This window comes from Dunckerocampus dactyliophorus, chromosome 2 (genome assembly GCF_027744805.1).
Source record: "Dunckerocampus dactyliophorus isolate RoL2022-P2 chromosome 2, RoL_Ddac_1.1, whole genome shotgun sequence".
In the NCBI taxonomy this organism is placed as follows: Eukaryota; Metazoa; Chordata; class Actinopteri; order Syngnathiformes; family Syngnathidae; genus Dunckerocampus; species Dunckerocampus dactyliophorus.
The window spans coordinates 15,392,501-15,417,532 of NC_072820.1; the positions used below are offsets into that span (position 1 = coordinate 15,392,501).

General features: G+C 42.2%; 2 protein-coding genes across 3 annotated transcripts in view; one reads left to right on the forward strand and one right to left on the reverse strand.

The window, feature by feature from the left end:
- Positions 1-10,261: 10,261 nt before the first annotated feature.
- Positions 10,262-22,245, reverse strand: LOC129169762 (solute carrier family 12 member 9-like). Of its 2 annotated transcripts, none has more exons than XM_054756500.1 (14): positions 21,813-22,245; positions 20,067-20,201; positions 19,800-19,937; positions 19,596-19,702; positions 18,396-18,597; positions 18,147-18,254; positions 17,029-17,140; positions 15,095-15,252; positions 14,558-14,640; positions 14,190-14,314; positions 12,634-12,673; positions 12,361-12,535; positions 12,028-12,174; positions 10,262-11,939 (listed from the first exon to the last, which is right to left on the reverse strand). In XM_054756500.1, the coding sequence occupies exons 1-14, from the start codon at positions 22,045-22,047 to the stop codon at positions 11,047-11,049; spliced, it is 2,658 nt and encodes an 885-aa protein (XP_054612475.1). In that variant the 5' UTR covers positions 22,048-22,245; the 3' UTR covers positions 10,262-11,046. The 2 variants fall into 2 exon arrangements, with proteins under 2 accessions (XP_054612475.1, XP_054612467.1); XM_054756492.1 differs by having other exon boundaries at positions 12,634-12,826.
- clcn2a (chloride channel, voltage-sensitive 2a) overlaps positions 21,830-25,032 on the forward strand; it is a 76,711-nt gene continuing 73,508 nt past the window's right edge. The window contains exon 1 of the mRNA XM_054756424.1: positions 21,830-22,009. The gene's annotated coding sequence lies outside the window, so the exon portion shown is untranslated. The remainder of the gene's footprint in view (positions 22,010-25,032) is intronic.

Here is a 25,032-nt window from a genome sequence, read left to right on the forward strand (position 1 = left end):
CCCATTGGTTCAGAGAGCTGCCCGTTTTAGCATCACTGAGCTCGCAACCAATCTGCATCACCCTTCCGGAGTGGAGGGTGGTTCGCTCGATTCAACCACAGGGCCACACCTCTGCCAGTCTATTTACATAAGCACGTCACCGATTTCACGTGGTGCCGGCGTGAGAGAGGCCCGGGCGAATCACCGCTACGCTGCAGTTTGTGAATGAAGCGCCGCCGATGGTTGGCCAGTGCGCGGCAGCTCCGCGGCTGTTGTATAAACGATTATACAAGGGTGCGTTCAGGGCCGACTGCGGGCCAACTGCATCGACGTCAGCGTTAAAGTTCGCAGACACTTGGGAATTGTGATATAACACAAGGTGACTTTAATTATAAAACGATGATAGCAAATTGTTGCTCAAACTTCAGTGCGGAACCTGTTAAAGCATTTTCACACTGTAACTTCATAGTAGTATGCAAATATGCAGGCTGTCTGCATTATACGTCATCATGATACACTGTGTTCATGTTGTTCAGATACATACTGTACAGTTATCACATTACAAAAATATAGGTATGGGGATATTAGGCTTTAGGTGAGATTTCAGGATGAAGCTAAAATGCACTACAATCTTTAGAGAACTGAATTTCACTTTCTAAACTTTTGAAAACACATGTCCAACTGTTCAGTATTTCAGCACTTTTTGCACAACTCGCTGTTCTCTAAGAAGGAGCTGAACTGCAAAATTCACAACAGGTGTGTGATTCATGAATCGACCAATACATTTCTGGTTCAATTAGAATTGGTAATCTTAACATTCCTCTTAATCATTCTGTTCACATTTTGACATCATGGGACCAACAAGACAACTAACAATTCACTGACAGTACCTCACCATGGCGAGGCTGCAAACACGATGTTCTCAAAGTGGACTGCAAAAGGTTATAGTGGATTTTAGGGTCATCCTGAAGTTTCACATGCAAGCCGAATATCCCTAACTTCTTGTTCGTAGTGTATGTGTCCAAACAACTAGCAATTTAGTTTGTTGATGTAAATGCTATTCTAACTGCAGGAGTTTGAAGCGACTTGTCAAGACACTGGACATGAGACAAAAACAATCCATTTTCTATACCAGGGGTCACAAACCTTTTTGAAACCGAGAGTTGCTTCTTGGGTACTGATTAATGTGAAGGGTTAGGGTTAGGCAGTTTGATACACACTTCTGAAAAAGCCAATTTGCTCAATTTACCTTTAACTATATGTAATTATTAACAGTTAATGATATTTGTCTATGGGAAGACAGTGATCGTGTTAATGATTTTTCACAATAAATATCAATGATTTAATAAGAGAAGAAACAGATAAATAACAATATGCAACACTTTATTTCTATATTTTCTCTAAGTGCAAGTGTTTTTCAAATTGAATACTTTCAAATGATCACTTCTACAGTTATAGGAAAATCACAAGGTCCTATTTTTCACAAGGTAAGGCAAGGCAAGTTTATTTATAGAGCACAATTCATACACAAGGTAATTCAAAGTGCTTTACAGAAAAGAAGGGTAAAATTACTTCATAAAATCGTAAAAACATAAAATAGTTCTAAAATCATTACATAAAGTTCCATAAATCATTCCATAAAACAAAAAAGATACAAAATTAAGACTTCAGATAAAATACTTTCAGTTGTCATATGCACAGTTGAATAGAAATGTTTTCAGCTTGAACATTGCCAAAATTGAAGAATGTCTCACATCCTTCTGGAAGATTGTTCCAGATTTTGTCAGCATAAAACTGAAACGCAGCCTCACCGTCTTTAGTCCTGACTCTGGGCACCCGCAGGAGACCACTCCTTGAGCTTCTTAGAGCTCGAGATGGTTTGTGTGGCTCTAACATGTCAGAGATGTACTTTGGTGCAAGACCTTGAAAAGACTTGCACACAAGCAGAGTCTATTCTCTGAGCGACAGGAAGCCAGTATTAGCTGGCCTAAAGTAGGCATGTACAGATGAAAAATATGGGTCCCAGGATTGACCCCTGCAGAACTCCACAGGTCATATCTATTTGCTCTGAGACACAGTTACCAATTCCAGCAAAGTGCTTCCTGTCCCCCAGATAGGACTTGAACCAATTTAGAGCAGTACTAGAGATTCCCGCCAACTTTTTCAACCTCTGTAATGAGATGACATGGTCAACTGTGTCAAAGGCAGCGCTCAGGTCCAGCAGAACTAAACGTGAGACTTTGCCTGCATCTGTGTTCAGACGGATATCATTTATCACCTTGATCAGAGCTGTTTCAGTGCTTTGGTGGGGCCTAAAGCCTGATTGGAAAGTATCAAAACACATTGTTAGAGAGGAGAAAGTCATTAAGCTGTTAGTATACAACCTTTTCTGAGACTTTTACCAAGAATGGCAGGTTTGATCTGGGCTGACAGTTGTTCAGTACTGTGGCCTCAAAACTACTTTTCTTCAGAAGAGGCTTAATGACAGCAGTTTTTAGGGCCGTTGGAAATGTTCCAGTCTGACGGGAGATGTTAACTCGATGCGTGAGTTGTAGTAGCCAACTGCTAATCACAGACTTTACAAATGTAGTGGGTAACAACCATACAATCATATGTGTAGTTATATGCACTATTGCAGGAGGTATGAACCCCTGGGGGACAGTCATACATATTTGAATATTAACACTAAAGGTGGAAATGAAGCATTTCACACCACACTGACCTCCGTTCACACATTGAGAGACCTGCTGCGGCATCGTCTCGCCATCTGCTATAAGCATCAACTGATCCAAGTCAACACGTTGATTGGCATAAATCAGTTTTATCCAGTTGGCATTCATCTGCTTGATTCCCTGTGCTGTTAAATGTGGGAAACCAACCAGTGATAAATCACTATTTAAAAATGTGCCCACAGCATTCATTTGACAAGGAACAAATCACGGGGCAAGGTGCTGCAGTTTCTGAAAAGCATCTTTATGGCAAATACTGTAGTCCAGTCCAAATGTGCTGGCCTCTTTGTCTGGATCCAGGCTCACCCGCAGTTACAGATGGATGAAAGTCTATATTGTGAACATTTGCACAGAAAAACAAGTTTCCACATGAAGAATGAAGCAACAGATGGCAAAAAAACTACTCAGTTTTTGATTGGTGCCTTTAGTGGTGGTGCTGTGCGTCAAAAACAAAAAGGCGAGAAAGAGTGGGCATGCGGCTTGGAAAACAGGTAGGCGCGCTGTAAGCTCTAAACAAGACTTCACACCAACAACATCACACCAATGTAAAGGACTGAGGAAAGTGGTTTCCCATTGTGAATTAGTATACAGTTCAAGTCAAAAGCTTACATATACTCATCATGGGAATAAATGTCATCATAACGATTTATTTGAACTGTTCTTTTTCAAAAGTGGAATTATTATACACCGCACATCAATGATTTTTAATAACCGGGTGCACGTTTGAATTTATTTGTAATTTTCTCAAATTTCACAATCAGAACAATCAGAATTCTACATAAAGACTCAAATATATACTGTATACAGGTGCAGCTCAATAAAATAATACACCAATTAAAGGCTCAGGAAGTTTTTTCAGTTCATGTGCGGATAAGAGTGCAAACCAGTAGTTTACAATACAGAATTTTTTGTCAATTTTTCAAATTTTACGAGACACTGAATTTGGGTTTTTTTTTATTAGCGCTAGACTATAATCAAAAATATAAAGAAATTAAGAAATCCATTATTGAAATATTTCACTCTGTGTGTAGCGAATCTATAGAATATTCATTTTTCACTTTTTGAATTGAATTACTCAAATTCATTTTACAAAGATATTTATATTTCTTGAGATGCACGTGTACATATGTCACCTAAATCTCATAAGCGGTGCAGAAGATTCCGGAAGGTGTTTGACCTTGACAAGGCTAAGCTATATTGTCTTCTTGTGTGATCATGATTGACTGCAGCTGATAGCGTCTTTGGCAGTAAAAAATGATTTGTTTGATGTCACACATGAGATTGACCAATAATCAGAACAATGAGAAAGTACAAAGAGCTCAGTGAAGAGGTAAGAAGGAAAATTGTACAGTTTTTTGGGGAAAGTCTTCCAAAATCATCAGTATTATCATTCTATCCTAGAAAAAGCATTACCGGTCACAAATGAATAAGACATTCACGCCCATGGTGAAAACATCTGACCAAAATGATATACGGAACTCAACAATCCAACGTCTTTTTGCCGTATTTACTTATTACAGAGGGACAAATATTCTAATGGGCCACTTCGTGAGGTGCATTTTAGTAATATGAAGCCATACTGGTTACCGATGTACAATAAATAATTGTATAAGGGTGCAGTTAGTTTTCCTAAATGTTACCAGAAATTGAGAAAGTTTCCAGTAGATACACAATGCAGCTCATCAGATGCAACCCGGTCAGTGACACAGACATCCATATTTTATCGCTAATGTCCATGAATAAATTTTCCATAGTTTGAATAACACAGATGACGAAATTACTCACATCTCCTGAGTGTGAAAATGACTCAAATCCGCTTGTTCTGTGAGTAGAAGGGCATCCCCGGTGTGAGGGGGTGGACTGAGGGAGCTACCATATATGGTCAGTGGACACTCCATTAGGTACACTTGAAGGTATTATGCCTTTACAGTTTGTAAAAACACAGCACTTGATGGAAACTGTCCTTTGTGCCAATAGATGGCAATCACATGAGGCGTGGATGTTGAGAGTGGCATGGGAACTTTATCTCAGCCGTGGGAAGGATGTGACGTTTAGGACACATCCGCAGTAGTGTACCTTTGAATCAGTGGGTGTTTCGGCCTTTCAGCACTAGAAACCAATTATGAGTAGAGCAATGCCTGGAACATCAGTAGTTTTCAATATTTTTACCCCACACCACTGCAAAGTACTACAATAAACAGCACTAACAAAGCATAAAACAATAAAACATAGCACAGCATTTTCATTGTGCAGGTATACCTAATGTTGTGGTCAGCGTGTATATGCCAAGAGTCTTGATTTCTTGCAGGGCAGTGATGTGTTATCTTATTATAGAATTTAAAAGGTCTCCTCCCTGAGCTACCGCGTTTGTTTGCGTGTCCCGATGATCCTAGGAGCTAAAATGTCGGGGGTTTTTATGGCCCTGGTAGGGTCACCCACGACAAACAGGTCCTAGGTCAGGGACCAGACAAAGAGTGGCTTAATAGACCTCTTTTTTTGGACCACGTTTTCTCTTGCCTGGACGTGGGTCACCAGGGCCCCCCTTTGGAGCCAGGCCTGGAGGAGGGGCGTCTGGTGACCGGGCCTACGCCCATGGGGCCCGGACATGGACATGGAATGTCACCTCTCTGGTAGGGAAAGAGCCTGAGATGGTGCACGCGGTTGAGAAGTTCCGGCTAGATATAGTGTCACTCAACTCAACGCACAGCAAGGGCTCTGGAACCAGTCCTCTCGAGAGGGGATGGACTTTGCTCCATTCTGGCGTTGCCAGCAGTTGCGCCCCGGCTTGTGGGCTGTATATTGGAGTTTAATCCGGTGAACGAGAGGGTAGTTTCCCTCCGCCTTCGAGTAGGGGGACGGGTCCTGACTGTTGTTTGTGCTTATGCGCCAAACAACAGTTCAGAATACCCACCCTTTTTGGAGTCTCTAGAGGAAGCACTGGAGAGTGCTCCCTCAGGGGATTCCCTTGTTCTGCTGGGGGACTTCAACGCTCACGTTGGCAGCAACAGTGAGACCTGGGAGAAACTGCCTCCCTGATCTGAAGCCGAGCTGTGCTTTGTTATTGGACTTCTGTGCTCGTCACGTTCAAGCATAAGGGTGTCTACATGTTCACTTGGCACCAGGACACCCTAGGCCGCACTTCCATGATTGACTTTGTGGTCGTATCATCGGACTTGCGGTCATACCTGTATGTTTTGGACACTCGGGTGAAGAGAGGGGCAGAGCTGTCAACCGATCACCACCTGGTGGTAAGTTCGCTCCGATGGTGGGGGAGGATGCCGGTCAGACCCAGCAGGACCATGTTCCGAGGGAGGTGGCGGACATTGTGTCTGAATGAGCCATGTTCCGTGCCTCCATTGTCACGGCAGCTGATCGGAGCTGTGGCTGTAAGGTGGTCGGTGCCTGTCGTGGCGGTACTCCCAGAACCTGTTGGTGGACACCAGTGGTGAGGGATGCCGTCCAGATGAAGAAGGAGTCCTATTGGGCCTTTTTGGCTCATGGGACTCTGGAAGCAGCTGACAGGTAGCGGCAGGCCAAGCGGTCTGTGGCTCTGGCAGTCGCTGAGGCAAAAACTCAGACATAGGAGGAGTTCGGAGAATCCATGGAGAACGACTTCCGGATGGCTTCGAAGAGATTCTGGACCACCATTCTGCGTCTCAGGAGGGTGAAGCAGTGCAAAGTCAACACCATGTATGGTGGGGATGGTGTGCTGCTGACCTTGACTCAGGGGTTCTAGAGAGGAGGATCCGCCGGATAGTTGAATCTCAGATTCAGGAGGAGCAGTGTGGTTTTCATCCGGGTCTTGTAACTGTGGACCAGCTCTACACTCTCAGCAGGGTCCTTGAGAGTGCATGGGACTAATTCAGGCTGTTCGATCCCCGTATGACCAGTGTCAGAGTTTGGTTCGCATTGCCGGCAAAGGGTCGGACACGTTTCCAGTGAGGGTTGGAATCCCTCAGGGCTGCCCTTTGTCACCAATTTTGTTCATTATGTTTTATGGACAGAATTTGTAGGCCCAGCCAGGGCGTTGAGGGGTTCTGGTTTGGTGGCTGCAGGATTGAGTCTGATTTTTGCAGATGATGTGGTCCTGCTGGCTTCATCGAGCCGTGAACTTCAACTTTCATTGGATCCGTTCGCAGCCGGGATGAGAATCAGCACCCCCAAGTCCGAGTCCATGGTTGTCGCCTGGAAAAGGGTGGAGTTCCATCTCCGGGTTGAGGATGAGATCCTGCCCTAAGTGGAGGAGTTTAGGTACCTCAGGGTCTTTTTCACGAGTGAGGTAAGGATGGAACGTGAGATCGACAAGCGAATTGGTGCGGCGTCTGCAGTGATGTGGACTCTACATCGGTCTGTTGTGGTGAAGAGAGAGCTAAGCCGAAAGGCAAAGCTCTTAATTTACCGGTGGATCTACGCTCCTACCCTCACCTATGGTCATGAGCTTTGGGTAGTGGCCAAAAAGACAAGATCGGGTACAAGCGGACGAAATGAGTTTTCTCCGTAGGGTGGCTGGGTTCTCCCTTAGAGATAAGGTGAGAAGCACTGTCATCCGGGAGAGACTCTGAGTAGAACCGCTACTCCTCCGCATTGAGAGGAGCCAGATGAGGTGTCTCAGGCATCTGGTCCGGACGCCCCCCTGGGGAGGTGTTCAGGGCAAGTCCGACTTGTAGAAGGCCTCGGGAAAGACCCAGGACACGTTGGAGAGACTATGTCTCCCAAGTGGCCTGGGAACGCCTCGGGATCCGCCGGCCGGGGAGAGGAAAATCTGGGCCTCCCTGCTTAGCCTGCTGCCCTCGCGACCCGATCTCGGAAAAGCAGTAGAAAATGGATGGATGGAATTTAAAAGGTGTGTTGTCAGGAAAGCATCAGCAGTTGACAGTAATCCTGTAACACGAAGGGAACGCTGCCATAAATGTGTGACACACCAGGTGTCATTTACATTAGTCTGCCTACCACACGTGCCATATTGAACCCAGTCTCAGCTGAAAAAGAGTGTACTGAATAGACATCAAGCTAGTGTGTACAGTTATTTAAAAAAAAAGTCCAGCTTGGACTCACAATGCCACATTTAAAGTGGAGTGGCTCTGATATGTGGGGGCAAACAAGTGGCAACCTCTTGAAATAACCTAGGGAGGCCTGTCCTTGTGGAATAAGTTATATGTTCGATATAGCATATCAAAGCCATTCGCACACTCGAAAAAAGTTCAATTATTGGGCGCATCCCAAATTGGCATGCGTTTCTCAGAGATGAGGGCAGACGACAGGCTGATCAATCCTTCCTCACGAGGAGAGCAGGACTGCCAATGCGTGCTGTGAGCAACAATTCTAAATAAGGCACACGGAAGCTGACGTTATGAGGCAGAGGGACAACTTCACACCTTCAACAACGAGACCAAGCTTCCTCTTTTCACCACTGATGGTGTGAGCTGCTTGTTAATGTCTACACCAGTTATCTATTTACAGACTTTAACAAAAAATTCCCTGTCTGCATTCACCCAAGTACCATTTCGGTAGAGACGAAGACCTCATTTTTTTTTTTTTTTTTTTTTTACCACTAACTGGCCGGATGTGATGCAGTCCAACACCCAAAAATGTTCTGTCAATTGAAGTGCAAATGATGGCAATGTTAACAAATGAATCCACTTCATCTATAAGTCCAGTTTAATTCTCTCTCAATGCCGCATCCATTAATAGTACCTTGAGAAAAATCTGCCTCCACCCGTGAACAGGCTCCCTCCCACACAGTTTGTCAGTTTGATGTAGGCAGGTGTCAAAGCTCCTCTGCACAAGCTCATGGAACGTTCGCATGCCACACGACATATGCCGCAGATGGCGTTGGCTCTACGTCAGAAGGTTTCCACAATTGCCCACCACATGGGCCCGCTGCCCAATGATTAACTGCATCACGCGGGCACTTTACATTTGATGTTGACTGATTCTGGTCTTGTTAAAAACAAATGCCTACCAGAACACGTGATCTAGTCAACACCAAAGAAAAAGATATCCTAAGGAACATTTTTTGTAATTTCAGGTAGAGGTTAAAGGAACACAAAGTCGTGTGCAAATTTAGATATTCAGGAGTGTAACAGTATGCCATCACGGAGTAGACGCGTGACTACATTGCCAGGCAGTCACACTTCCTGTCCTTCACTTAATGTGTATTGTGGGAACTCGGTATGCCTCTGTGCGATACCGTAAAATCCAATGACGAATATAGCTATAGAACCCTATGCCCGTATGTTTTGAATGTAAACCTTCCCTGACAATACAGGAATGTAATTGTTTTTTGCATGATCAGCTAACAATTACTGTATGAAGACATATTTGCTTAGGCAACGGGAGAGAAGCCGGCAAGAATCAGCATTGCTCTTTCAATTCAGGAAAGAAGTACAAGGTAACAATTTTAATTATGTTTTTACCCATGTATAAACAATATTAACATTTTTTGTCTTGTCCAGCCATTAGGGCAGATAGTATTGTTGATCTAAATGGAATGCCCTAACGTGCTCAACACGTATGGTATGGTGCTGTGCAAATTTTATTTATGCAAATTGGATGGACCGGAGCAGCAGGGGATAGAAAAAAAGAGAAAAGAAAACAGAGGGGGATGTGGGGGACAAGCGGGGGACAACACAAAGAGAGGCAAGAACAACAGCAACAACAACAATTGCAATGACAATAACAAAACAACAGAAACAAACAGGACTACATCAGCAAACGTCTGTGACGGCCATAAAGACCATGATGGAGAGAACAACAACCACAGTGATATGTCTTCATTTATATAAATGTGTGTGTATGTGTGAACGTGTAATTGTCACTGAGAATGCATGAAAGGAGAGGGACTGCCTCCCACCACCCAGCAAGCCCTGCCCTACAGAGAGCCCGCAGAGACCACACCCCACAAGGGCAAACGGGCACCGGGGGCCACACACCAGCAGGCTCAGACATTCCCCCGCAACCGGAAAAGAGCCCGCCGCAGGCCCCCCCCCACCCCATGGAGGCCCGGGCGGCAGAGATGGAACACCCAGCACCCACGCCCAGGGAGCAAGGTACCCTGTGTACCCGCATAATAATAATAAAAAATATATAAAAATAACAGGTTTAATAAATAAAATTTAAAAAACAGCTTAATAAAATAAATGACACCCTGCTCGCCCCCCCAACACCTGGAAGCCTTGTCACGACATCCCGTGGAACGGACCCGAGGCGCAGCGGAGTAGGGGATCCTGGGGTCCCAGACCCAAAACCCAGATCCCACACCACCACACAGCCCGGCACCAGCAGCCACCACGGTGGCATGCAGGCCACCAGTAGCACGAGACCCCCCCCTCATCCCTGATATGGATGTATGTGAATGTCAGCTAACGAAGCAATTGAACAGCTGAGGTATGGTGGGGCCCTCACCTACCCAGCCCATCCAAACTTGAAGTGTCTATTGTGCGGTTAAAATTGAGGGGCGGCTGAGTCAGAGGCATGCCAAGGGCAAAAGAGCCACTGCAAGGCAGCCCCATAACCCCACCACGCCTGACCGTGGACCACCCCCCAAAGTCCTATTTGTATGTGAACTGGTGCAGCGAAACAGGAAGGACGAGGGCCCCACACGCCCAGTCCTCCAAAACTGCCCAAACAATGTTAACAAAGTGCAAGCCTAAAAATACATACTAATATTTATGTTTCTTTTACCTCAAAATGTGCAAATCATCAATTCATATCACAATATATTTATATCTTTATCCTTATATTTATTATCTTTGTCTAACATATTTATGTTATATGTCTAGGGCTGCAACTTAATTTACTTAGTTGATTAATCTGAAGCTTGGCGTTTCGATGAATTGAGTAATGCAGTTAGGCCCTGGATGGACCAAATCAGAGGATATTTAAATCGAAAAATGATTAATCACATACCAAAATAGTTAAATAATTGATTCAATTAACTGTTGCAGCTGTAATATTTTATATTTAATTATATTACATTTTATTTGCATTTTTATATACATCTTTATTTCTCCATTTTTCTATAACATTGCACAAGCTTTACAGTTATTTATACTCATATTAGCATTTCATTTTTTCCCCAATACCTTTTCTTTCTTTCCTTCCTCACTGGATAAGCCATCTATCAATTGCTACACATTCTATCATATATGTGATAAATGAACATGCTAAAACTCTTCCAATAATTCACGTTATGTTACATAGTGTTTATAAATCTCCCCAAGTGTCTTAATATCTTAGTGTGAAATGTAAAACAGAAGTGTAGCAGAATCTGCTACTGTTGAACAAGTGAGTGATTCCATGTGCAATTAGTGTCAGAGAACGCGGACTATGATAAAATCTAGATGTCAGTAGTGACAACAGGAGTGACACCGTGAATGAGCAGCGTTGGCCCCAAGTCTTGACTCAACAGGTCCACTTGGTGTAGATAGGCACGGTAGCGGCGTCTATCAGCAGGCGGGTGCGGCAAATACAGGAAACGCACAGCAGGCTGAGGGGCTCCGTGTCGTCGAATAAGATTGTTGACGGCGTGGATGTACTCATCAGTCAGCTGAGTGGCATTGTTCGGAAATGTTTCTGTCCAATCTCCCTTCTCATCTTCCACTTCCTCGCCCTCCCTTCTTTGTCTCAGCCAGTGCAGCGCTACCACCTGGTCCCAGGCAACCATCTGTACCTGCGCAGATATCCTGAGCTCCTTCAGCATCATTCGTAGCTTCGCCTCTTCCTCGTCCTGGAGACTGACACCTTCCTCTACGCACAGGAAGAGGCGCAGCCTGGCCTGGCTCCACGCACGGCTTTCATGCAGCACGCAGGCCAGCTGCAGCAGAAATAGCGAGCAGATGTCCACATAGCTTCGGCTGTTTGGTCGGAGCATATTCAGGGGCCAAACATCAACAAATGGTCCAGCCATGCCTTGGTGAGGGACAGTCTTTCTTGTTGAGCTTAACACATTTTCCCGGTGGAATTGGCTGAAATATCGAGCCAGTGTCACATTTTTGCCCATTTTAACAGCATCTGTTATCACTGAAACATACTCCTCTTCCGCCAAGTCTTTAGGTCCATCAGCATTGCGTACTTGAGGGAAGAAAGGGGGCTGTTGTTCTCCCAAGTCTTTGTTTGGACATACTGTATCCAAGCCACGGCCTGTAGGCAGACTCATTTTGCCTTTGAGGTGGTCTTGAGGAGGGCAGTTGTCATAGAAACCCAAGACAAGCGTGTTTGGCCTCATTCCGCCTAGAAACAATTACAGCAAATTAGTTTACTTTGTACCCCCCCCAAACAAGTCAACAACTGAAAACAATGCAGAGATAACAGTACCAACCAAAGCCTGTGATGAACAGAAGGTTCTGAACCCCACTTCGAACAGAGTCAGCTAGGGTGAGGTTAACAAATGCCTTGATGTTCAGATGGTCCACCAAGGACAGCCATGAGTCGTAACGGCTCTGCATAGGATCAGACGGCAACTCATCTGTAGAACCACACATGAAGTCAAATGAGTCATCGGCGGTAAAGCTATTTGTGTCACAATGTACTACAAAATTTGCTCTGTTGGGAGCAGATTTGAATTCAAATATGTAAACGGGTACAGTATAGGTGGAGGACCCTGCCAATAAGGCAGAAAGGCGTGATGTACAGTACTCTACATCCTCCTTACCAAGTAATCCCAACTTTACATGACCCAGTACATAAAGGCCACTCTTCTTCAGGTCATTAATGAAAGATAGAAGGCTGACACAGCTACGAGGGTTCGCCACCATTAGTAGCACCTGAGGCCTCCAGAACTTAACATGATCCTTACGCACATCCAACATCAAGAGATACTTGCGGACCTGAGAAAAAAGAATTGGGGGGTGGGGTGAGGAGGGGAGGGGAGGGGATCATGCATAATTGTGCTCTTTTGCAAATAGAGACGGTTGTGTGTCTGTACCTGGTGGAAGATGAGCGCTTGGCTGATGTAGCCCCAGTTGCTGATGAGGCCAAAGTAATGAATCAGCATTAGGAGCAGCAGCATAAATGCAATGCTGGCAAAAGCATATATGGCACTGATCAGGAACATCATGACCAGGCACCCAAGAATGCCCAGTGTGCAGGTGTGCCATGTGAAACAACGAAATGAAGGCCTCAATGCAAAAAAGACAAAATAAAAGCATGTAATTATTATTAATTATTTTATGCACCAAAAATCATACATTTTTTTTAGTATTCACTGGGGTTGCCATACATGAATTATGTGGCAAAAAAGCACACTTCACTTACTAACTATATAAATAAAAGGGCACTTCACACAACACAATGCTGGTTGTATTTTTATATACACTCCTGACCAAAATCTTGCTGAAAAATTGCAAGAATTTACATTTTGCGCTGCTGGATCTTAAGGAGGTTCTAAATAGAGCTTCAAAATGCAAAAAGAAGTATGTAAGCAATCTATCGCAAACAAGCATTAAAGTGAAGTCGGCTGTTCATCAGCTGATCAAAAGATCAAAAGACCACAACCTTTAAAAGCCAAAATGTTGGCAAAAATTAATTCAAGGAAAGATTCAATGTCATTTTCTGTCAGGCAGTCACATTGTCATGATCTCTTGATGGTAAAGACAAAAAAGCTTTCTCTCTTTGAAAGTGATGAGATTGTTGAGCTGCATAAGCAAGGCCTCTCGCAGCGCACCATTGCTGCTGAGGTTGGACGCAGTAAGACAGTCATTCTAAACTTCTTATTCATATTGTGCTAACATTTTTGGCTTTCTGAAAAGCATTAATTAGATTCACATTATTTCTTATGGGAAAAATGAATTCCGTTAGCGTCCGTTTCGGTTAGTCGGCCCTTCTGGAACGAATTGCGGACGCTAACCAAGGTTCCACTGTGCAATGTTTCTGTCAGTTCTAACTCCTGCACCTACTTATTATTATAATCATGATACTGTTGTTTCCCTGGGCAGCTCCTTCAGCAGCAGACTGTTACACCCACGGTGTAAGAAGGAGAGGTTCCGCAGGTCCTTCATACCGACCGCTGTCAGGCTCTATAACACCTGCACCACCTGAACCATGTTGTAGTCATTAAGCATTTCTTTACACTGTACTCTTTACTTGCGTATCTTGCTTGCTTGCTGCTGTAACAAGTAAATTTCCCCGCTGTGGGATAAATAAAGTACAAATACAAATATATTATATGCATGTATTTGAATGGTATGTATTTATTTTTTATATTCATTATTTTTCCCCCGATAAGAAAATGATAACGTGAACATGATACACACAAGATGTGAACAACTGTTGAGGCATGAAGAAGGGATCAAATTAAATTCTGCTTCTTCTTACTCCTTTCTGGACATGTTGAATTGTGCAAGTGTACAAATCTGATGTACTTCAATGTGACTGTGTTTTATTCAAAATAAACCATTACCAACAATCGCTGTGAACATCAAACATCAACCGCTAGATTGTGGCCTATACTGGATCAACTAACTGCTAGTGACTTTACTATACCTAAAGTTTGGTGCTGATGCCCACTCTAGAGCCAAACAGGCCAGGTTCACAGCAGCATACACCAGCAAGAAGAAGATGGTCACAATGACAGCAATGGTGTTCAATTTTCCAGCAAACAGCACCATCTAGTGGCAAACAATGAATCAAATTGACCTGTGATGTCCTGTCAGAGTTTGTAATTAAATTCAGAGTAATTTTCAATAACATTATTCTTAGCAGGCAAACAAAAAAAAATTTCACTAAATACTAATTAAGTAATTCTTCTATTACATACATTATATATGAATTAAGTAAATCTTATTTTGATTGAAGCTTTATTTTTATTATGTAATTACATGCTAATGTGAATATGTATGAGTGAAACCTACCTGTACAAGCAACCAAGACACAAGCACTGAGGCCCAAGGGTTACCATTGGGTGAGGTCTTTTTCATGAGAGCCAGGACACCACCTGTAGCAATTTAAAAAAACACTGTCAAACAGTGCGCCTGTCTGTGGATTCTCATGGTTGTCAATCAGATAAACAACCGAGTCATCAGCACATACACACTGCAGGCCATCTGTTGTGAAATGGCCTTTCCAAATGAATATGCCTCAGTCACAAAAACAAAGACAGGAAATTAACAAGATTCCATTTGCTTGCACTTCTCACAAGATGTGGTAAGATCTGGGTATTTAGATGCTGACTCAGATAGGGTGGAACCTGTAGCTAAGAAATAGAGAGACATCAATTAGCAGTGAGCATGACCTGAACTACTGTATCTTCATGAGACATTTAATCTTTTCAAACTAAAAGGAAACTGCCAAAAAAGATCAATCAACTAGTGACATCACACTGACATTAGCTGCCATTTAGCATGCTGTACTAAAGCATAAGGATGACTAGCAAACACAAACTGTCTTACCAAACAGGTTGTCTTTGGAGAGGGCGTACAGGATTCGGGAGGCTCCGATGAGGTTACTCATAGCAGCTGACACGGCCGAGGAGTAAATACCAACTGTGACAAGAGGCGGCCAAATGTTGATGGCACCCAGGAAGCTGTAGTCTCTTTGGAGAAGGCGACTAAGGATGATCAATAGAATTCCCAGTATGAAATAAATTCTCTTATTTAGGCATACATTGCTCTCCAATATGTTTTCTTATATCTAATTTAATATATTTATTCCGTTTTCTGACAGGCATTAAATTCCATTCTTTCGATACTTTTCTGAAAATTAGGTCCTTATTAGCATTACCGATTTGTTTAATTTTAGTATTCTAGTATTTAGTATTCTCTCCATATACTATTTCTGAGTTGTAGTAGTAACTTTCTGATAGGGCTGGGCGATATGGACCAAAACTCATATCCTGATATATTTGGGTTGAATATTAATATACGATATATATCCGATATCTTTTAAGCGAAGTGAGTTTATACAAAATCGAAGCCAAATATGCGTGTCAAGTTGTTCTATTAAAACAAATAATTAACATGAGGATGCTTTTTGAAGTTTTAAAGCTTCATGCAAGATGCACATTAAAAATCGTATCTAAAAATAGCCTCTAAAATAAAGTAGGCAATTCTCTTTTTGAAATAAATATGGAAAAAGCCAAATAATATTTTTTTATAACAAACCTTTAGCTATGCTCAAATCCTCAGCTAATAACAAAAGAACAAAATATGAAGGAGTGTCAACAACTCAAAAATACTTTCAGTTGAACAGTAATATTTTTTAGGTAAAGATTTTTAGAAGACACAAGCATGTCCTTATTTTGTGCCAGGGACACCAACCTGTCAACTGCATCAGGCTTAACAACTGTCTGTCTCACTTCCTTGTACATTTGTGGTAGAGCTTGTCGTGCTAAATACTTGTGACTGCGAAGCTCGCTGGACAAGGCGAGTCCATCGTTTTCAGCAGGTTTTTAAAGCAGTTTTTCCCCCCCACTGTTGCAACAGGGATCATATCTTAGCAATGTGATAGGACACCTCTTTATAATAGCACACCACTTTGATTTTCTTTTCATGAGGAGTGCGGCAGACAGCGTTCAGCTTCACACATTCCTCGTATTGGAGTTTGTGCCAAATCTTAAGGTGGTGAAAAAGATTTTTTTATGCTCTGAATTCGAAGTGCCTCCACATTACTGAGCTACCGCTTATTCCTTGCTGTCACTTCGACTGGAGCCACCGGGCTTCTGCTCCACTCCTCCTCCTTCCCCCTGCATGCAGGGATGAGGGAGATACAGAACAAATCCAGTCTATATCGATATAAAAATATGGTTGGTTTTTGATATCGTGCTTAAAGCAAATATCAATATTTAAAAAATATCGATATATTGCCCAGCCCTTCTGTCTGAGATGTCTGTCCCTTTCAGCTCCACTGGGGGGACCCAGAGGCCTTCCTGGGTCAGCTCTGAGTCCCAAGTGGAGGAAAATGTATGGGTGGGTGTATATTTTTTAAGTTGCATTCCCCATTTACAATCAGTGAACACATGCCTATGCATAAAATGGAAGTAGACACTTTAACTGACATGCCTTCTGAAAGAACTATGAGGCTTTGCTGATGTGATGTGTCAAAATGTCAAACACACATACAAAAAAAAAGGAGACAGAATTTTGACTCACAGTCGCCTTAACACTCCTGCCCTTCCCTGGGGAGGAATTAAATTTCCAAATTCTGGGTGGCTCAAAGGTTAAATGTTAAATCAAGGACATTTTCTTCCTGCCTACCAGTCATGGATACTGGTGACATCATGTTTAGGCAATATAATTGCTTATGAGGCCTTCAAGAATTTTGCATCTTCATATGAAAAAAAACTTTGTCACCTGAGTGTGTGTGTGCATGTGTGTGTGTGTCTAACCGTTCACAAGACGACGCAGCCAGCAGACCCAGCAGGTTGTATGTGATGAAAGTTGTAAGAACAGCCGCTAACGTTCCCCTGGGGATGGAATAGCTGGGGTTTTTCAAGTCACCTGGAGACAACATAATAGTGAGGCATCACAACCAAACCTCTTCTATTGACATATTCTGTCACACACAGCTCACAACAGCTCCTCAAATCTCACCCAGGACACCATATATGCTCTAACTATAGCTGGCCCGTTTATTTACTTAAACTACAAAAAGGACAGGGCGTTATTCAGAAGGCCAATAAAATATATAAAACAAGTACATTTTTTAACTTTAATAATGATTTGGAGTACATGAGAATTGGAATGGAAAACATAGCACTCTTTGACCACATGGTCACGTTTGCATCACAAAACTGCCTTCTACGAAAAAAAATCAGACCTCACAAAACACTTGGCATTATACTATATAAGTCTCCCGCCGTATCCCTGTGCACTGCCACCTGTGCGTTCATGTGTATGTGACGAAGACGCTCGTATCTACTTCTGCGAGGGAGCTCCTGTTTACATGTGTTCCACAGTGGAAGAAGATGCAAGTGTCTTTGTCACATTCACATGAACGCACAGGCGACAGTGCGCAGTAATATGGCGGGAGACAGATATAACGCCGAACGTTTTGTGAGGTTTAGGTTTTTGAGAAGGCATTTTTGTGATGCACATGTTTGAATCTTTTGAACGCATATTGTTTTGCGAAGCCAAACTCTTTACTTAATTGTCCCCAGAAACTAAGCGGAACTACGTTCTTTATCTCAGAAATCTGAGCAGAACTGGACATAGCGGACCAAGTGGGAGGTACAGTAAGTCGCTGTTATTGGACGACAATGCTGATGGGGATGTCATACAACTTCATGTCAAAAAATCTGAACTATGCCTTTAAGCATATTGTACAACACAGCAGCAACAGAACCAATGTAATAGTGGTGAGGAGTCAACTGCTCAGCCAGCATTAATACTTCATTGTAACACGAGTTTCACACCAACAGCTGGGTATCACACGCAACATTGTGAAGCAATTGCAGAGGTTGATAAAGCTGCTGAATTTATGGAAGCAATTAGAGGACTATCTGACCGGACATGTTGGATCCTGCCATGATTCCTGTGCAACCGTTGAACATGACAGCAAACACTGTAGCAAAACTCATCATTGTCCCAGTCGTGTAGTCGACGGTGTAATTGGCTAAAAGGAAACAAAGGAGATACAAGTCATCCAGGTGTAGTGGAACTAGAAACTAGTAGTACTTTACTATCGTTTTGTTTGTATACATTTACTGAATGAAAACCTGCCATTCAACGTCACAACAACATTGCAGAGACGTACACCATAGATTGCGCTCCAAGGTGTGGAGTCTGAGACCAGTATAGTTGGCGATGGCATGGGTGGAGCTGTTCATAACAGGGGTATCTGGAAGTGTGATCAGCCTGGGCCCCACGATGAAAAAACTGCTAAACACGGACGCCAGGACGGTTGTGACAATGAGAAAGATGAGAAAAGCGGCTTTAGTGTAGATGTGGGCGCCAACCTGTAGAGAAAACAAGTTGTTTATGAAAATTGAATATATCCAGTATTAAAAAAAAGTGCAATGAAAAAATATAACTAGACAAACATTTTTTCATTTAACCAAGGCACAAAACAATACAAGTTTTGAAATGTTTATTGTCCCACAAATTGACCTTAAACAATATTATTGTCAACATTTTTTGACACCAAACAAAGTTATCATAATATATAATAATAAATAATCATACTAATGCAATATTTCGATTAATATGTAATTTTTAGCTCTGTAAAGTTGCAAAATTGCCATTTGTGACATTCCAGCATTTCTTGAAATGCTGGCTTTTCTTTGTTCCAGCTTGTTGTTCAACAACGCCAGCTTACTGTTTTTGTCTTAGCTTATTTACATCAAGGCTGAGCAGCTGTCCTTTGATATTTATAATTTAAAAAAAGTTATACATATATTTAAAGACAAATCTTACATTACACTTATGCTGGGTTTTTGTTTATTTGTGCAGTGAGCCACGTTCCACAAATGGCCCCTGCACCACACTTTGGACACCCATGTATGTTTCAACAGGAAGGCGAAGTGTTGCCAGGCGACGAAGGTGTGTGTCCAAGCTCTGCCTTCTTGGCTCTGTTGCTGGTCAGGGGTTGGGTTGCATTGTGGAGGCGTCTATGCAGGTTTCAGACCAGCATTGCAAGGCGACACCGATGTACAAACAGAGGTGAAGCTCCTCTACTGCTCGCCTGCGCAATGGATACTTCACCTTTGTTGACCACTTGTATTCAATTACCGAATAAATGCATGATGTAAGAAACACTGACTTTCACTTTTAATGCTCACCCCATTCTCGCTAAATTTGTACTTATTGGGTTTGGAACATTACCCCCACAAATTGCAGGGACTGACTGTATATCCATGATTTCCTATTACAAGGGGGTCCATATGGATTGTGTTCTTTAAGTTTATAATGTAATGACTGAATGAGTCATAAATAAAATCACGTTGTCAATTCTCACCAAGCAGACAATGAAACAAATGAAGAGCAGGACTGTGCCATAGAGCAGAGACCACCAGTATCCTGAAGGCAACACCCGATAAGAGCCTCCGATAACTGCTACATTCTCTGAAGCAAAAACGAAAAAAATTAATACAATTTGTTAACAGAGACAAACACAGTACATGCTTCTGAATGTGATTAGAATTTGCTATAAACAACCAACCTTCTGGGACACCAAAAGCAGACATGATGGCTTCAACCAGACCCAAAACGTAAAGGGCACTGCCGCACACATTGGCAAAGAAAAACATGATTCCAATGCTGCCACCAAACTCTGGACCCAGCGCTCGACTGATCATGTCTGGAGGTTCTCCTTAAGGATACTTAACCCACATAGGACATCACCATCTTGTTGAATAAAGCAACTCATGACAATTAGTAGTGAAGAGTGAAGAGTGAAAATGAGGTTACAGAGGTTACGGAAGGATACAGTAGGCACCTCCTGCATCTAAAGCTCCATTAGTTGAGATGGCACAGACAGAAAGAACAGTCATTGTGATGATAATGTAGGCCACGAAGAACATGCAGATGGACTGGTAGAATCCTGCTTGACCCACAACAAATCCTGTAACGATAAAGAACACGTATGACTTTACAGTTATATACATTTTGTCTTAGTTTGCAGGATTATTCAGCATCAGCAGGATAATAATAGAGACTAATGGAGACTGTAGAAATAAGTTGTGTTGCTTTTTTTATGTTGCTGCATTTTTTTTAAATTATATTTAGTTTTGTTTATTTTTTATGCAATTTTTATGTCCTTAGCAGTGGACAATGGTATTTTGTGCTTTCATCCGTCATCTTTTGTACTGTTTTGATGAGAGGAACGAGACATTTTAATGAAAACAAATTGGCTACAATGCAAACTGTCTATGGCTCTACTGTGACTGTGATATTTACATTGGACATAGAAAAATCATAGAAAACAGACGCATGAACGCTTCATTTTGTAAATTTCATGTCACACTTTTTCAGACATATTAGGAATGATACTGCAAGAAGCAGTTTTTCTTCTTGGTTCCAACACACATACACCAACCATCTTCTATGCCGCTTATCCTCGCTAGAGTCACGGGTATGCTGAAGCCTAACCCAGCTGACTTCGGGCAAGAGGCAGCCAATCGCAGGGCACATATAGACATGCATGTTTTTGGAATGAGGAAAACGGACTACCCGGAGATTGGAACTCAGATCTTCCCGATCTCCTGACTGTGTGGCAAACATGCTAACCAATAGGCCACCGTGTGGCCTCAACCATCTTCATCATATTAAAAACTTGTGGCAAGTCCTCATGTCCACTAAGGAAACGACTGTATGTTACCCAAACCACATCAAACATCTGGGCTTCAAAAACACTCACTTTCTACCTTTAAAAACACAATAAGGTTGGCTTGGCAACCATTTTGGAAAGTTTGGAAGTGGATAAACCCCCAACAAATCACATATCACGAGAAAGCTCTGTCCTGGACGGTCCTCTGGACTCCGTGGAGGAAGTGGGGGAGAGAAGGATGTTGGCTAAGCTGACATCCATCATGAACAACACCTCTCACCCGCTACATGACACTGTTGTTTCCCTGAGCAGCTCCTTCAGCACCAGACTGTTACACCCACGGTGTAAGAAGGAGAGGTTCCGCAGGTCCTTCATACCGACCGCTGTCAGGCTCTACAACACCTGCACCACCTGAACCATGTTGTAGACACTATGCTTTCTTTACACTGTTCTCTTTACTTGTCTTGCTGCTGTAACAAGTAAATTTCCCCGCTGTGGGATAAATAAAGTACACACAATACATACAATACAATACAATACAAAGGCCAGTTGGTCCTCTCTGCAACACAACAGGTTTTAATCTTGTAGAGTGTTTTTGCAATGAGAAAAGTGTCAAACACACTTGTACCTTACACAGGACAGAAATGCTTGCTGGGTCTACATGTGGATTAAATGAATAATTAATATTAAGTGTGGGATGATTATAAAATGGACAAAAAGTGTATGCAATCACTGGGAGTAAAAAAACGGATTAAAATGTAGACAATAGTGATTCACATGGGTTAGTCACATGACCAGCTTAGCTAGCATCTACTATTTTTTGCTAATGAATGTTAAACACACATAGGCCGAAGTAACTATTTCCTTTCATTTTGTTTTAGAATGTGTAGTGTTCCTCCTACTTACCAATTCGCAGGAACACGACAACGCTAAACATTGACAGCAAAGTTGGAATAACAACTCCGAAAAACACACCCAACGTTCGGGTGGTTTTGATGGCGGTAGAGGTGCTGGTAGCGGTAGACCGAGGGCCGCGCTGCTCTCCACTCCCCTTGGCCCTCCTGTTTGCGGCTTCATTCTTCACCTCCGGACCGGTGCTGGTGGTGAGTCGATAATTCAGAAGAGGGGCCTTTTCGGACATTGGTCGACTATATTAGCGTCCAAATTTTACTAAAACAACAGTCAGTCCTTGTTAAGTTGCTACGGTGGGACTGTTGTGTGCAGCTTCCAATCAGCATTTCGCTAATTGAGCTCACTTCTGGAGTTGGGCAGATCGAAACAAATATCTAAATTATCGATACCAGGCTAGCATTCATAGTGGAGTAATACTCGCGTGATATGATCGATACTTCAGCCTTGGTGACAGGAAGTTTGTGGGCCAAAGTTAGTTTACTTAATTTGCACTATTAACTTTATTCATTCATTCCTTTTATTTTGTTTCAAACACAACAACAATAATAATATAAAGCAGACTCCATCAAGATCATTTCAAACAAAATTGCACAACTACAAACAAAATAGGCACAAGGAACATGTCCAAAAAGGAGCAGGAAGAATCAAAAGTTTATGGTGTCAGATTACCTTAGTCTAAACATATTTAGATAATGTTTACTACATAATTACCTGATTCACAATAATAAATAAAATATAATTACTTCTATTTATTTATGCATAATATATTATATATAGTGGGCTAGTGGGTCTAGTGGTTAGCATGTTAGCCACAGAGTCACAGTCAGGAGATCGGGAAGACCGAATCTCCGTTGGGCATTTTCGGTGTAGAGTTGGCATGTTCTCCCCATGCGTGCGTACTCCGGTTTCCTCCCACATTCCAAAAACATACAATTGGCGACTCTAAATGGCTCTAATGACTCTAAAGTGAATGGTTGTTTGTCTATATGTGCCCTGCAATTGGCTGGCGACCAGCCCAGGGTGTACCCCGCCTGTCTCCTGAAGTCAGCTGGAATAGGCTCCAGCATACCCCCGCGACCCTAATGAGGATAGGCGGTATAGAAAATGGATGGATATTACTGTATATATAGTTTTTATAAATATAATTATTTTTGTTTCAACAAGTCTCTCCCTAAAAGGAAATAAGGGAATAATTTCATTATTTTGTTGATGTTGTGACATTGCCTCATATTGTTCTTTTAAACTATGTTAACTTGTTCACAACAAGTGTGCTGATCAGTGACGTGCAGTCAGGGGAGGCAGAGCCTGTCCTACTGAAAAATTTTAAAATGAATAATGAACAAAAATAAATATGAATATTCTTTCACTTGTGTGCACTGCTTGCCCTATATGGCTGGCTGTGGGATGGGATGGTATGGCTGTGTCTTTCAGCACAAGGCTTGTGCTCCAGTCCACAGGTAAAAAATGCTGACAGCAAACGAACATCTTGTTGAGTCTTTGTAGCGAAATTGAGAGCCATTAGTGTCTACCCTTCTGTCCTGTTGCTGTGGTGATGATGCTCAGACTAGAGAGGCTTTGTGTTACTCCGCCAGATAAATACAGTTTTTTTGTGTGCTGCTACAATAACAATACAACAAGCTGTAGCTTGGTTAATATACAGGTCAGTCAAGTAAATGGAACACTGTTGGCATTTTTTTTATTGTCGTAATGTCATGCTGGCTCGTGCTAACTCATTTTCTCTTGTTAGAGCACACAGAAAAGGGAAAGAAATGTATATTCATGTTTCACATAAGGATTATGGATGATGTGCAAAATTCCAAAAAAAGTGCAGTTTTCTTTTAAAAGCATAATTGAATACAGACCCACCATCCACCAGTACGAGCCTGGAGTTTGTTTTTCAGAGAGGTACACTGCACAAATATGCATATTAGCACAAAATACGGTACAGTGTTCCCTCGCTGTATCGCGGTTCACCTTTTGCGGCTTCACTGTTTTGCTGAATTTTTTTTGTGCTTCTTTTTTTTTTTTTTCAGCGTATGGATGCTGTTCCAGGCCGAGCCTGGCCCTTTCAGAAGAATTGCATTGTGGGAAATTGAGCCCCTCTCTCTCTCTCTCTCTCTCTCTTTTGCTCTCTCTCTCTCTCTCTCTCTCTCTCTCTTCCCTCTCTCGTCTGTCTGCAGCACCCATTGTTTTCTGCGTCCTGATTGGCTGTAGACCATTGTCAATCAATCTCCCTTGTGCTTCCCTTTCGTGTCCCCTGTGTCATCTCTAGCTTGCTTGCTTGCTAGCTTGTAAATGACTCTTTGTTTCGAAGGAGGAGCCCACTTCAAACAAAAACAAACAGGGACAAGTCATCGCTCGTATTAAACATGCAAAAACTGTGGGATTTCTCACTCTATATATTATTTTTTGAATAAAATAATATTGCCCATATTTCCAAAAATGTATCCTTTACATAAAATTTTATATTATTTACAAATTATTTTATTTTGGAAGTGTTTTTTTTTTTCATTGTGCCTGAACATTTCCCGCTGCCCAGTGGTTGGGCACACCTGCCTTACAGCATTGTTGTATGTTTTTTAAATATATTGTTTTTTAATCATATCTTAACTCGTATATCTAGATGCATATCGAATCGTTTACCACAGAGATTTACATCCCTATATAAATGGCTAAATATAGCGACCATGTAGCTAAATTGTCAACATGAATCTCTTGTACTTATGAGGTGTGTTGTGAAGCTGAACTGGTGATTGCTGGTGCTTGTAAAGCCAAATGTAAAGCCAAATCAGCCAAATGTAACAAGCATAAATACAACCGCTCTGCGATTAAGGGTGCAGACAAGTCCGAACATCTACGTGTTTTGATCTGACAAATCTTAAATAAATTTTATCAAATGTAGAATTACTACAGATTCTGCTTGGACATTAAGACAGCGGCAGCTCTGAGGGAAAAAACAGCCACACGTCACTCGCTGATCCTTACACTGGGTTGGATTGCAAGGTCTATAGAGTGGGTTCAGCACTGAATGTGCGGTTCCAATAATGTCTTGCACACTGCCACTTACATATTATGTGTATTATCATTCATAGTAACAATGTCATAGTTAACAATCTGATTAGCTTCTGGCTGCCCTGTTTTTGCCTGTTTTTGCGAGACAACTTTTCTCCAAAAGAGAAATCTCGTCACATTTTAATCTAGTATAAAGTATACT